The sequence below is a fragment of the Schistocerca nitens genome, chromosome 11 (assembly GCF_023898315.1).
Source record: "Schistocerca nitens isolate TAMUIC-IGC-003100 chromosome 11, iqSchNite1.1, whole genome shotgun sequence".
In the NCBI taxonomy this organism is placed as follows: domain Eukaryota; kingdom Metazoa; phylum Arthropoda; class Insecta; order Orthoptera; family Acrididae; genus Schistocerca; species Schistocerca nitens.
The window spans coordinates 12,605,594-12,620,587 of record NC_064624.1 but is presented as its reverse complement, the minus strand read 5'-3'; the positions used below and the strand labels follow the sequence as shown (position 1 = coordinate 12,620,587).

General features: G+C 40.3%; 1 protein-coding gene across 4 annotated transcripts in view; it reads right to left on the bottom strand.

The window, feature by feature from the left end:
* The window catches only part of LOC126213082 (zinc finger protein OZF-like), a 123,060-nt gene that overhangs the window by 58,049 nt on the left and 50,017 nt on the right, over positions 1-14,994 (bottom strand). For all 4 annotated transcript variants that reach the window (XM_049940670.1, XM_049940673.1, XM_049940672.1 and 1 more), the window contains one exon: positions 2,213-2,290. In XM_049940670.1, the coding sequence (XP_049796627.1) occupies positions 2,213-2,290 (78 nt within the window). The remainder of the gene's footprint in view (positions 1-2,212; positions 2,291-14,994) is intronic.

Genomic DNA, 14,994 nt, shown 5'->3' with positions numbered 1-14,994 from the left:
TGTCCTTAGGAAATGAGCGAAGGCCGAGGTTAACACGGGCCGCTTCACGAAACCGAGGCGGGGAAGGGTTCACACCCACCGGGAAAGTTGCAGGTAGTGCGAAGTTAAGCTGCCGTAGCAAGTGCCGAAAGCGGACTCCGGGAGTTAACAGGGAACAGGGACACGCCCCACACTGGCGATCAAAGAAATTATCGAAGGAGGAGGCATAGGACGGGCGGCCACGCAACGCAGACGAACGACATGCGTACCTGCCGAGGAGAAAGTCACGGCGGTACGACGGTGGTAGTTCGGCTGGGGTAAGAGGCGCCCGTGTCCAAACAGGTGCCACGACGGTGGATAGGTTCGAGACGGTATAAGAGGGACGGGCGTGCAGACGCATCGACAAAACACCCACAGTCGAGTTTCGAACGCACGAGGGACCGGTACAAATGGAGGAGGAGGGAGGTGTGCTACGGTAGTCAGCACAGTTGTGCAAAGCCACTGTGCCCGAGTGGCTCAGGGGTTAGTGTTTCTTCATAGCGACCGGGAGGTCCTGTTTCAAATCCCAGCCTCTGTACTAATTTTCATTTGCTGCTCCGGTCTGCATACATAGCCGTAGATGTTTGAGACCTGAAAAGGTGTCTGGAACCGTTTTGTTACATTTTATGTAACAAAAATTTACTAAATACTGGGATTCAGACTCATACTTTGATTACATATTTCTGCCTCAGCTGTTAGGCCATCTCGTCACACCTCCAACCCGACTCAAACTTGCAGTCACTGACATTTTCTCCGAGAATTTCTCAACATTAAACTCTAAAAAAACATCTGACAGTGCAATACACTAAAGACTTCACACTACTTTAATAAACACCCACTTTCTCGAAGTGCATTTTCTCCCTCCTCCTCCAATTTCAAACCTGTACAACGCCATCAACTCTACACGTTGTAATGGTACTTGAATTATGTAACCATTATGGCACCTCACCTCAACCTCTCGATACTAGCAATATTCTACTGTGTTTCTGTAGAATAGTTAACATATTTTTGTGACAACATTCAGATTTGATTTCATTAATGTAGAGGTACTATGATACATCTATACGTTTATATTGCAATGATATTATTCTTACGTGTATTCTTTCTTCTGTCACTATGATCTTTGACGTACTTGTAACTTTGAATTTTGGGGTGCATAAGCGGTTATTAGAGAGTCAAGTCTTGGTCATCACGTTGAAAAGACACAAATTGTAGTCAGTTTATGAAATGTGAACTTTAACAGTGAGTAAGATATTTTCAAGTATGTTTTATATTGTGAAGTGATGTAGCAACAAAAGTACTAAAAAAGAAGTGTAACTTAAATTCGGAGTGCCGATTACTTTTTTTTACATCACCATTGTCCTAACTTGCAAAAGTTTAATCTTCAATAATGGTTCGTGATGCGCATCTTTAAAACTTTTGAATATCGCAGAATAACACCTAGCCCTCTTCGCATCCGAGCTCGCAATCGTCACTACCTAGATTTTCGACGATCGAGCCACGAGTTCACAACGAGACCGGCGTGGGAAACACGAAAAGATGAGTGCCTAGTTTATCCACTATTTCATGAAATGACTTTATTAACTGTGCTGTAGTGACACCTGCCACATAATAACTTTGTTGTTGCCCGAAAATGCAGTATTTAGCAGCGTGAGCAACACCACAATCATTATTAAATTTTGCCCTTTGTTGTGGTAGGGTTGTTAGAACGTGTACCTTGCAAAGTGCACAGGAGAGCGGTCTTCCCAATACAACAGTTATTACGGTTGCTTCCTGTTTCCTTTCTGTATGAAATGCAGGAAGAATGAGTGTTTAAATTCCCCTGTGTACGTCGTAATTATGATAATCTCGTCTATTTTACTCTACGGCACCAGTATCGGGGGACTGTACTAGATTTCTAGATCTGTCACTTAACACTGTTTCAAGCAACATTGAAAGCAGGCTTTTATCTGACAGTTGACATTTATCTTCAAGTGGCTGTCGGTCCAAGGTTTTTCATCAAGTCTACGGTGCTACCCGGTGGATCAAAATAACACCGGTTCGAGCTTGACGAGCTACAGACAAGAAAAGAAGTGTGATAAAAAAATTTGCATCAAGTTTTGCTATCACTACAGAACTGTGTCTCAAAATCAGAAATAAATGGGAAAGAAGACAAAAATGAGAAAAGTATGTCAGAGTGCAAAATCTTTCCTACCTGCGCGGTGTCCGACTCTCCGAGTTGCAAATCGTAGTCACCCGGTTCCAGCTTTTGCACAATAATACACTCTGGTTCCTGCAACAAAAGATACAGCATTACGAAATGATTTAGGAATTGCTTTATTTGTTTTGTAAATAACAATGGAAGTACACTAGACTCTTGTTAATCTGGTGATTCCTCGCAAGCACAGGTGCCGGATTGGCGGAAGTGCAGGATTATTGAGAGTGTCTTAAACTTAGTGTTAACACGTAGTGATTACATTTTATTAAATCCAAAGAGACATTCCTTTCACAGAAAACTTAATCCTCTAGTGTGTGTACATACACAGTAGTATCACTCACTACAAAACGTGTCGCAAATTTGTATACTTCGTTCACATAACAATAAACCTGATGTACAAAAACACAAATGCAGTGATCGGTCAGTACCCGTAGCTCCCGTACATTGGTGTTCCGCTCTTGGAAGTAGGTCCGTATTAGATATCTTACTACTACGTTACTGTAAAAGAACCTTTAAGAATTTCTGACGTATTAACAGCCATCGACGTCTTTCTTAATCGTACTTTCGTTACATAATTTGTATTTCAAAAATCGTGTACTGTCACAAATCTCTGTAAATGCTACTTGTGCTCCGATTGTCTTATTGTTCATGTGTACTGTGAATTGCTTCGTAGTTAAATTCTCGTGTAACACCATTTATGGTGAGAAACAAGTTGTTCTTAATGTTTTTCACAAGATTGTACAGAAAAAGCAGCATTGATATTTTTCGAGAAAACCTAAGAAATAAATATAAGGGAAAGAATTGTAATTACATGCATGGCGTAAACAACAGTGTCACTGAACTACAATGGTGTATGCTGGCAGGCGACGGTTCAAAACACGTTGTTGTCTATGATTTTTTCCTGTTTGAATACCTAAATCATTTAAATGTGATATTCATCAAATGTATGTTAATTAAGGCATACTTAACCAGCACTTTTCAAGAAAAATACACGTCTTCTAGTTTCTAATTACATATTGCAAGCAAAATTCTGGTTTTCATTGCAAGTACATATTCTTAATTATTAATATTTTATAAAGAATTGTCAGAGATTGTTGAAGTTAAGAAAACATTACACAGCCAAATTTTTTGGAGAAAAATTAAAAATCAAATACTCTTTATTTGAATATGCACATTGTTTTGTAGGACAGATGTGGTCTCATATGAGCCAGAGTAGTAAGCATGTAGAAAAATGGAAAACTATAATGTTCACAGTGTCAAGCACACTGCAAATGCGGCATTTTTACTGTTGTCACATAACACTGCAACTGAACCCAACAGAATTGATCTGGAGTCAAGTTAAGTGATTTGTTGAGAGAAATAACAAACTGCCAAATGCACGAAATGGAAATAATGCACGAAGCTTTGTGACACATCACAGCAGAACAATGACATAATGCAAAACAGTACGTCATAAAAGAGGAGGAGGAAGAAATGTGTTTTTGGTGGCTTGGGATTCTGTTGCTGATCGTCTCGTTATCAACGTAAACTTCCAAAATGTACCATACTGCTCGGAGTACAATATGGAAGGAGTCCAGAGATTACCAGATGACTGACTGTAATACCCTCGGCGGCATCAATATTTAACTACATGGGAAATCAGCAGTGCGCTTTTATGCCACACATAGCTCGTGAAGAAAAATTACACTTGTTGAAGTCAGTAATTTTCATCACTTTTGTTTTTAATTACAACGTTATGTTCTACATCTACATCTACATCCATACTCCGCAAACCACCTAACAGTGTTTGGCGGAGGGTACCTCGAGTACCTCTATCGGATTTACCTTGTATTCGAGTCTCGTATTGTTCGTGGAAAGAAGGATTGTTGGTATGCCTGTGTGTGGGCTCTAATATCTCTGATTTTATCCTCACGGTCTCTTCGCGAGATATACGTAGGAGGGAGCAATATACTGCTCGATTCCTCGGTGAAGGTATGTTCTCGAAACTTCAACAAAAGCCCGTACCGAGCTACAGAGCGTCTCTCCTGCAGAGTCTTGCACTGGAGTTTATCTGTCATCTCCGTAATGCTTTCACGATTACTAAATGATCCTGTAAGGAAGCACGCTGCTCTCCGTCGGATCTTCTCTATTTCTTCTATCAACCCTATCTGGTACGGATCCCACACTGCTGAGCAGTATTCGAGCAGTGGGCGAACAAGCATACTGTAACCTACTTCCTTTGTTTTCGGATTGCATTTCCTTAGGATTCTTCCAATGAATCTCAGTCTGGCATCTGCTTTACCGACGATCAACTTTATATGATCATTCCATTTTAAATCACTCCCAATGCGTACTCCCAGATAATTTATGGAATTAACTGCTTCCAGTTGCTGACCTGCTATTTTGTAGCTAAATGATAAGGGAGCTATCTTTCTATGTATTCGCAGCACATTACACTTGTCTACATTGAGATTCAATTGCCATTCCCTGCACCATGTGTCAATTCGCTGCAGATCCTCCTGCATTTCAGTACAATTTTCCACTGTTACAACCTCTCGATATACCACAGCATCATCCGCAAAAAGCGAACTTCCGATGTCATCCACAAGGTCATTTATGTATATTGTGAATAGCAACGGTCCTGCGACACTCCCCTGTGGCACACCTGAAATCGCTCTTACTTCGGAAGACTTCTCTCCATTGAGAATGACATGCTGCGTTCTGTTATCTAGGAACTCTTAAATCCAATCACACAATTGGTCTGATAGTCCATATGCTCTTACTTTGTTCATTAAACGACTGTGGGGAACTGTATCGAACGCCTTGCGGAAGTCGAGAAACACGGCATCTACCTGGGAACCCGTGTCTATGTTAGCTAACATCCAGAGCATGTCACGTTTTCTGTCTGCTCACCTAAGAAGCGTATCACCTGAGTTTTGCCATATATTACTTCCTTCTGTTTAAAATTAAATGACATTCAAAGCTATATTGTTTCTTTGCTCATCTCTCTTTATGTCTTCACTGCAACTGTTACTTCACTGCGGGTTAGCTGGATCACTTGTCTGGTCAGTGCTGTCCAAGTTAAATGCACTGCAACCTGTCGCCCCATATTGTCGCTGAGCCGACGTATGCATAATGCAGAGCACGAAACAAATACGCATTATCGTATTCGAGACAGCTCAGCTTCTGCTCCACATGAAACGAAATCCAATAAGGGGCCATCAGAGAGAGAAGAAGACATAGTGTAATGTTTACATAGTGTAATGTTTACTTACACGAGATTTATTCTTACGACAGATGGAGAATAATTGTCACAATGACGATATGCCACAGCAGTACACCTGATCACACTCAGCTTTACAATCACTACATCGATACTGCACATTTCAGGCTGTTGCATAATGTACTCCAGGGAGATGTCTGCAGGTTCAGCACCAGCAGTGTTCTCTCCTCGTATTTCCTCTCCTTCATCACAACTTTGTTGTACTCTTTCAACTGTTCTTCGTCTATTACAGTTTGGTCACAAACAGCTGCTCATCCAGCACTGTATTTGGCAGCAACAGCTTTCCAGGAAGAATGTCAGTTCGTCTTCCCTGTAGTTTCAACTTTCTGCTCGACGTCTAGCATAGCGTGTTTTAGAAGCCGTGATACCGAACCGTAAAGAAAGCTGCAATTTCAAACACATGTAGCATTGTTTGACATTGTAATTAGCTAACAATGTTGTTGCACACAATAATTCATTATCTACTTGAACGACTAGAGGCCAGATGTGGGCCGGATTACTGAGGGGCTGGACTTCTGAGGGCCAGATTAGCAGGAGTTCAATGTGATAAATACTAGGATTGGTAAAGACGAACTCTCACGTGTAAATAACAAGTCTGAGAACATCTTCTGACCTTACAATGTGGCTAATGTCATAGAAATTTTCAGTGAAGAAATTCATTACAAATTTGTACGACTCAAGATGCACGGAAAGCTTTCCTGCAATTCTCTCATTTGGGAATTTTAACAGCATCTTCAGTCAGTGACAGTCAAAAGTGAAAATTTGTAATTTTTTGAAAAGAACACACACCAAAAATCAGTGAGACACACCAAAAATATTACACGAAGTATTTCAAAGTGGAGGCATCCACACCGATTCTGAATGTAAAGGAACGACAAGTCGATGCCAAAGTTTCTCGGGAAGAAAACTTTGACATCGCGATCGGCAAGTGACAGACGTGTCATCCTCAAATGTCGCACGTTGAGCCGACCTCACTGCACTCGTTCGTGTCAAAGTACGTTTCTCTCTTCTTAATCTAATTTTATCATTCGCTTTGTTTTCATGACGCCCTGCAAAGCTTTCTCAGCGACACACATTTTTGCCCTCACAAGTGTTCTTCCGGAAAATAGGTAAAACATCACAAATCAAAAAGTGGTATAGTTTCTACAATACGAGGACAAAATAAAGCCTGTATTATGCATTGCCAACCACATAAACTGATGAAACAATTTTCAATAAAACACTTCTTAATAGTGAAAAAGTGAGTTCTGTTGACTGTTAAGGACAAAAAGTGCTCAACGTCAGCACAATTCATCATTACAGTACACACCCAATCAATAGACGAGTCCTCCCCAAACCTCGATGGTTCAAATGGCTCTGAGCACTATGGGACTTAACATCTGAGGTCATCAGTCCCCTAGAACTTAGAACTACTTAAACCTAACTAACCTAAGGGCAGCACACACATCCGTGCCAGAGGCAGGACTCGAACCTGCGACCGTAGCAGCAGTACGGTTCCAGACTGAAGGGCTTAGAACCGCTCGGCCACAGCAGCCGGCCAAACATTGATCAGTGTGCCTGGAGTAATGGTTGCAACAACTGTTTCTTGTGTCGGATAGATCGGCAAGTAACAGAAGCACATACACGTGATCCTTTACGAGCTCCCAAAGGCAAAAATTGCATGGCGTCGGAGCAGGTGAACGTGGAGTCCGTGTGAAACGAGGTGTGTTGTCTGCCCCCGTGACCAATCCTGGAGTCTTGTACATCATCATCATCATCATCATCATCATCATCATCATCATAATCATCATCTAACTAATCCTGTACCAAGTTCCAAGTAATACCACATACCAGTGAGGTGGTGCACCATCTTGCAGCCAAATGTAATTCCATGATCCAGTTTCTCCCAAATGAGGAAAGAGCCACAGCTTTAGTGCATCAATATAAGAAACAGCACTTTGCTTCACCAAAGAAGAAAAGCCCATAAACTTTCCACCAGAATATGGCACAAAAAACATTCAATTTGTTGGAACTGGACCATCTCTTGGGGATTTGCTGACCCACTGATGCGATGTGCACATTGTGTGTCCACATTTACACTTAAGTGAAACCTGAATTTATCACTGAAGGTGACACAATACAGGAAATCATCTTCATGCAACAAGACTTTGTTTCCAAAGTTGGCATGTAAATCATAGTCTGGAGGCTTTAGATCTCGTAACAACTGCAAACTTTGTAAAACTGCTCAAGTTGCCTTTTAGTTTAATGTAATAAAAACTGTAAGCAGAATGTAATAAATGCTACAAAACTTTAAACCCGAACATTCACTTTTAAACACTGGGTATTGTGCACACGGATGGTGGTAAGAAGCCACTGCAATCACTGAGAAATAGAAAAGTAAACTGCAGGAGTTTGGAAGACGAGTCGTCATTCACTAGATCTGCGACACTGCCCTTGTTGGCAGCCCGTGAAGGGCGGCAATTTGAGTGGAGAGAGAGGGACATTTCTGACAAATTACCAGCATGGTGAGGAACCGGTCAACGCTTTTATTGCATGAAGTATTCACAGGGTTTATCATGATACAACTTTTCTGGTTGTCGGCTCAGGAAATTTGGTCACAAGTTATTGAAAAAATAACACTGCAAATAACATCATTTCTCTACACGGTCTCCCTTAACCGTCATGTAGTCGGGCTATCTCCTGACAAGTTTCCTTCAGCCATCCCGAAAACAGCTTCGTGGCACCGCCTCCACAATCTCGTCATTTGACAGAAGCTCTTATTCGACCACGTGCTCATCTGTCGAACAAAAAGGGTAGAAATCTTCTGGAGCAATGTCAGAACTCTACAGCAGGTGATCTAGAATTTCAAATATATTGGATTTCACAGTTTGCCATCTACATACAGACTCCCTGAGCCACCGTGCAGTGTGTGACGGAGGGTATCCTGCACCACTAATAGTAGTTTCCTTTCCCCTTTCACTCGCAAACAGAGCAAGTTAAAGACAACTCTCTGTACGCCTCCGTACGAGCACTAATTTCTCGAACATTATCTCTGTGGTCCTTATGCGCAATGTATGCTGGAGGCGGCAGAAACATTCTGCAGTCGGCCTCAAATGCCAGTTCTCTAAATTTTGTCAATAGTGTTCCTCAAAAAGAATATCGTCTCAGCTCCAGGGATTGCCATTTCAGTTCCTGAAGCACGTCAGTAACATTCGAGTGTCGTTCGAACCTACCAGTGACAAACCTACCACCTGCCAGCAACAAATCTGCCAGCCCACCTCTTAATTGCTTCAATGTCTTCCTTTAATCCGACCCGGTACAGATCCAAAACACTCTAGCAGTACTCGAGAACAGGTCGCGCCGGCGTCCTATATGCGGTCTCCTTTACAGGTGAACCGTGCTTTCCTAGAATTCTCCCAATAAACTGAAGTCCGACATTTGCCTTTCCTACCACAAGTCTCACACGCTCGTTCCATTTCATACTGCTTTACAAAGTTATGTCCAGACATTTCAACAATGTGACAGTGTCAAGGGGAGACTACTAATGCTGCATCCGAACATTGTAGGTTTGTTTTTCCTACTCATTTGCATTAACTTACATTTTTCTACTTTTACAGCTAGCTGCCATTCATCATACCAACTAGAAATTTTGCGTAAGTCATTTTTTATCCTCCTACAGTCACTCAACAATGATCCTTCCCCTACACCACGGCATCATCAGCAAACAACCACAGACTGCTGCCCAACCTGCCCACCACATCATTCATGTATATAAAAAATAACAGCGACCCTACAACACTTCCCTGGGACACTTCTGATGATACCCTGATGAACACACACAGTCGAGGACAACGTACTGATTCTGTTACTTAACAAGTTTAGTTTAGTTTAGTTATGTAATGTTCCATAGATCATTTTCCCAATTAGTTTATCGATATGATGTGGAACAAGTCAGACACACACACACACACACACACACACACACACACACACACACGAATATGTGAATATATTAATATTACTGAAAGTTTAACTTCTACACATGCAACTACATTTAGAGGTACTTTTTTTTTACCAGTCCTGAAACAGAAACTCTGTCCATGGAACAGAAGCAGTTGTCCAAAAGAAATGATTTTAAGCTAGATTTAAAACTTGATCTGCTACCTGCCAGAAACTTTATGCTGTTGGGCAAATGATCAAAGATTTTTGTTGCTGAATAGTGTACTCTTTTTTTGAGCAACTGACAGCTTCAATAACGGATAGGAAAGGCCATTTTTCCCCTCTAGTGTTGTATGTATCAACATCACTCTTCTTCGCAAACTGAGATGGATTATTAGTAACGATTTTCGTTAACGAATATATATACTCCGATGGTGCAGTTAAAATACCTAACTCCTTGAAAAGGTTCCTACATGACATCCTTGGGTGATCACCACTAATTATTCCCACTGCTCTCTTGTGTGCAATCAATACATTATGTCTAAGTGGTGAGTTACCCCAGAAAACTATTCCATAAGACATTATTGATCGAAAATATGCAAAGTACGTTAGGAGGCTGATCTGTTTATTACCGAGACTAGCAATTATACGAAGAGCGAAAGAAGCTGAATTTAATTGTTTGAGAAGCTCAGTAATATGCTTCTTCCAGTTCAAGTTGTCATCAATGTGAACACCCAAAAAATTTGGACAAATCTACCCTGTAAACTGAGCCCTGTTCATATGCTACGTCAATTGTCAGTATGTCTCTATTCGGTGTACAGAACTGGATATAGTGAGCATTTTCAAAATTAAGGGGGAGTCCATTTTCTGAAAACTACTTAATAATTCTTTGAAAGACACCTTTAACAATATCTTCAGCTGATTTTTCTGGAATGGGATTTATTATAACACTCGTGTCATCTGCAAAAAGTACTAGTTCCGCTTGCTGAATGTTAAGTGAAAGGTCAATCACACAAATAAGTAACAGCAGAGGACCCAAAATTGAACCATGTAGGACTCCCTTTGTGATAACTCTCCATTCACTAGAATTTACCACCCGCCCAACATTATTTGTGCTATTCAGCACAATTTTTTGCTTTCTATTCATTAAGTATGATTCAAACCAAGTGTATGTATAGCATTCAATTCCATAAAACCTGAGTTTTTCTTAGAGTGTGACATGGTCCACACAGTCAAATGCCTTGGAAAGATCACAAAAGATATCAACTGGTGACAATTTGTTATTTAGGGCTTGTACTATTTCATGGGTAAATGTGTCTTTCAGCCATTCACATATCTGGGAACCTATTCCCATACGCTCGTACCTTTGTTAAACCCTGCGCAGGGGCACTGTGTAGAATGCTTTTTGGAAATCTAGGAATATGGAATCTGGAACTTAGCCTTCACAGCACGTCACGTAAGAACAGTGCAAGCCGAGTTTTCCACGTGCGATGCTTTATAAAACTGTGTCGATTCGTTGACAGAAGCTTTTCTGTCTCCAGGAAATTTATTATATTCACATTGAGAATATCTTAAAGAATTCAGCAGGAAACCGATGTTAAAGATGTTGGTTTGTAATATTTTGGGTCCACTCTTTTACCATTCTTCCATACAGGAGTCACGTGTGCTTTTTTTAGTCGCTTGGGACTTTGCACGGGGTGACTTTCGTGATAAATGCAAGGTAAGTAAGGGTCCAATGCACTCTTTATGAAACCAGATTAGGATTCCATCTGGACCCGGCAACTTATTTGTTTTCAACTCTTCCAGTTGTTTTTCTATTCCAGGAATGCCTATTACTATGCCCTTCCATACAACAGTCAGTGCCGTGGTCAAATGATAATATGTTTGTACGATTCTCCCGTGTGAATGATTTCTTAAACACAAAATTTAAAACTTCAGCTTTCCTTCTGCTATCTTCTACTGTCACACTAGACTGGTCAACAAGTGACTGGATGGAAGTCTTAGACCCACTTAGAGATTTTGTATAAGATCAGAATTTTCTCAGGTTCTCAGCAAAATCTTTTGCTAAAGTATGACAGCAGTAGTAGTTGCACGCTTTGTGCATCGATCTTTTTAAAGCTGTACAAATCCCTGCTAACTTTAGACTGTCATCGTCTGCACGTTCTCTTTTCAACTGACAGTGCAATGGCCTTCACTTCCTTAGGATTTTTCAACTATTTTTGTTAGACCAAAGTGGGTCTCTCCCATTCTTAAATAACTTATCTGCCAAATTCTTCTCCAGAGCTTCATTTACAATCTGTTTCAACTTTGGCCACAATTCCTCTACTGGAAGCAAATGATTTCAATTCATTCTCTAAACGGGATACTAACAACAGCTTATCTGCTCTTTCTAACAGGAATACTCTCCTACCCTTTGTGACTGATTTATTAACTTTAGTAGCCACAGTCCCTATTGAATATAATCGGGGAGAAGAGAAATTTGTGGCACAACTTGAGTAGAAGACGGGATCAGTTGGTAGGACATGTTCTGAGGCATCAAGAGATCACCCGTTTAGTATTGGAGGGCAATGTGGAGGGTAATAATCCTAGAGGGAGACCAAGAGATGAATACACTAAGCAGATTCAGAAGGATGTAGGCTGCAGTAGGTACTGGGAGATGAAGAGGCTTGCACAGGACAGAGTAGCGTTGAGAGCTGTATCGAACCAGTCTCTGGACTGAAGACCACAACAACAACAACAACAACAGTCACTATGATTACATCAGAGTCACTGAGCCACTGATACAGTCAGGCCTGTTTTCAGCTGCAAGTTCAAAAACACATCCATTGTGTGTCGGCTGTCGAACCAGCTGCTCAAGACAGTTTTACGAAAACATTTTCAAAAGACATCACATGCCTGTAGCTCTGTATCATCTGCAATGAATCCACAGACGTCACAGTATATACCTGGTAGGTTCAAATTTCTTCCAACTAATACTTCACAGTCCGGGTATTTCCATGATACTGACCATAGATTATCTTTGAATGATTCTAAAACTGTCATAGCAGAATCGGGTGGCCGGTACAAACATCCAACAATTCACTTGGTTTCCTTAAACCTGTTATATGCAATAAGATAACCTCAATGTCACACTCCAATTCGACCTCAATAGAGACTTTTTGTCAACTGCAATGAACACTGCCCCCCCCCCCCCCCCCTCCTGTGGTGTTTAATCTGTCTTTTCGATATACGTTCCATGTGTAGTAGTTAATAAAAAAGAAAAAGAGAAGAAAAGAAAAGAATAGGTTGAAAATGTAAGAAGAAATGGTGAATAAAAAGGGGGTTTTAAAATTGTAAATGACCGTGAAAAAGGGAAAGAATGAAATGCAAATTGGACTTCGTATTACAGAAAAGCTATAGGACTTCGTGATTCGGAAAAGCTATTGTTGGGGTGGTCCTTGTGGCATTTTTGAGCAAAAGTTAAACCAATTTCCACTACAAAAATTATTGAAAAAGAACAGAGAATAACAAAATGCAACTGACAGGGGGAAATGGCGTAGATAAAGAGTTCATCATTTACCATGTTAACATGTCTTTTTTCGTCCAGGTCTTCAAAAATCTCTTACCTCATTTCAGCGTGAAAGTAGTAGCTCCAAAATCTTGCAATTGTCCAGGAATCACTAATTTATACAAATGAAAAATCATCTTGATACAATGTAATTTAATTTACTTTGTTACTTCCATCCTCCGAATTTCATAACAACTTCCACAATATGTCTACACATTAAAATCAGATCAAGACTAGCTAGTAAGTTTTTTTTACGTCTGCCTTAAGCTTCCGCTCTCAAGAGATAATAAAGAAACGAATAGAAAAAAAAAAAGAAAAAAAAAAAGAGTTACAATTTTAGTATTTTCTCTGCCATCGAGCGCCTATACTGCTGCGACGGTATAATTTATATCTGAGCGGACGAGTGTAGCGCGGTGAAATTCAAAGTCCCGCTACACATGACTCACTAAATATCTCTGAGATATCTACTTTGGACTTCAGTCTCATCTCGGTCCCAAGAATAGTCAGAGTGTGAGAAATTTTGTTGAGGGAAATAAATTTGAGACCTATGTTACAAATACTTCAGCAATTTACTGATAAAACTTTGACCGTTGAAATGTCTTTACTCATAACGCGGTCCGATTTCACTATCTGCCTGTTATGAGGTGAGTGTTAATCAGAGAGGATGTTCATCATTTCTACGAGGGCAGCCATTACCCTGCTGCAAAATCACAGTCCTGAAAGCTCCTTCCTTCCTTCATTTGGTCACAAAAGTTGTCACTATACCTGTTTAGCAGTTAAGATTTCAACAAACTGACAGTAGACCTTAAAATTATATTGGAAACAATTCCAAGATATTTATTTTTATCTTTGTTGTTGAACAAGTAGTAAAGCAACACAGCTTTGTATAACTCATTGGGACACGGTACCATAGCTTTGGTACTCATTTCCTGTAAACATTGTTTACACACTGCACAAATGTAAAAAATGAACATCACTCATATTAAACAAACTGTACTAGTTAACTGACATTTGTACCTCCTACTGTGTCATATCACTTAATACCGTTCATGGCAAGAACAAACTGTTACTGCAAAATAAATACTACAGCTAAAGATATTAATAAATATTTAATTGGTGAAAGTGAGACAGTTATACCATCTAAAGTCTTTAGAGAGTATCCATTTTCGAGAGGCTTAAAATGAGTAAAAAGGTAAAAGAATAATACTTTCTGAAGTATAAAGGTACATTTGAAGTAGTAGTCGTATTAACTGTTAACACAGGCCAAACCAGAACTCCATCAATAAACTTTCACAGTTGGTAGTACGGACCAAAATGTCCAGTAAACGTGGACTTTAAGGTGAATATCTTAAGAGTTACAAGCACTTCTTCAGGAGATGTGTTTAACAGTACCAAAGATGAAGGAGTGCTCAGAGCTCCTAAGGTACGCATTTCAGAGTGCACATTTACTAGACTTATTTTTCCTCATTTTGGTCCACACCACCACATCTGGAGGCAGTAGAGATGTGGATATGGAGAAGAATGGAAGAAGTGAAATGGGGAGCCCGAGTAAGGAATGAAGAAGAGTTGGAGAAGAAAGAAACATGCTGAAAGTCATCAGAGAGACAAAACGGAAATGGATTGGACATTGTTTGAGGAGGGACTGTTTATTCAAAGAAGTGTAGCGGGACTTTGAATTTCGCCGCGCTACACTCGTTCCATCAGATATAAATTATACCGTCGCAGCTTACGAGCGCTCGATGGCAGAGAAAATATATAAGAAAATGAAAGTACTAAAATTGTAACTCTTTTGTCTCTTGAGAGCGGAAGCTTAACTTATTTATTAGCTAGTCTCGGCCGGATTAAGACGAAAAAACTTACTGATGTGCAGACATATTGTGGAATGAAATTTGGAGGATGGAAGCAGCAACGTAAAATACATTGCATTTAATATCAAGACGGTTTTTGTATACATTAGTAATTCCTGGACAATGAAATTTATTGTAAGATTTCGGAGCACCTACGACTTTTCACGCAGAAATGAAGCAGGAGATTTTTGGAGAACAAGATCTG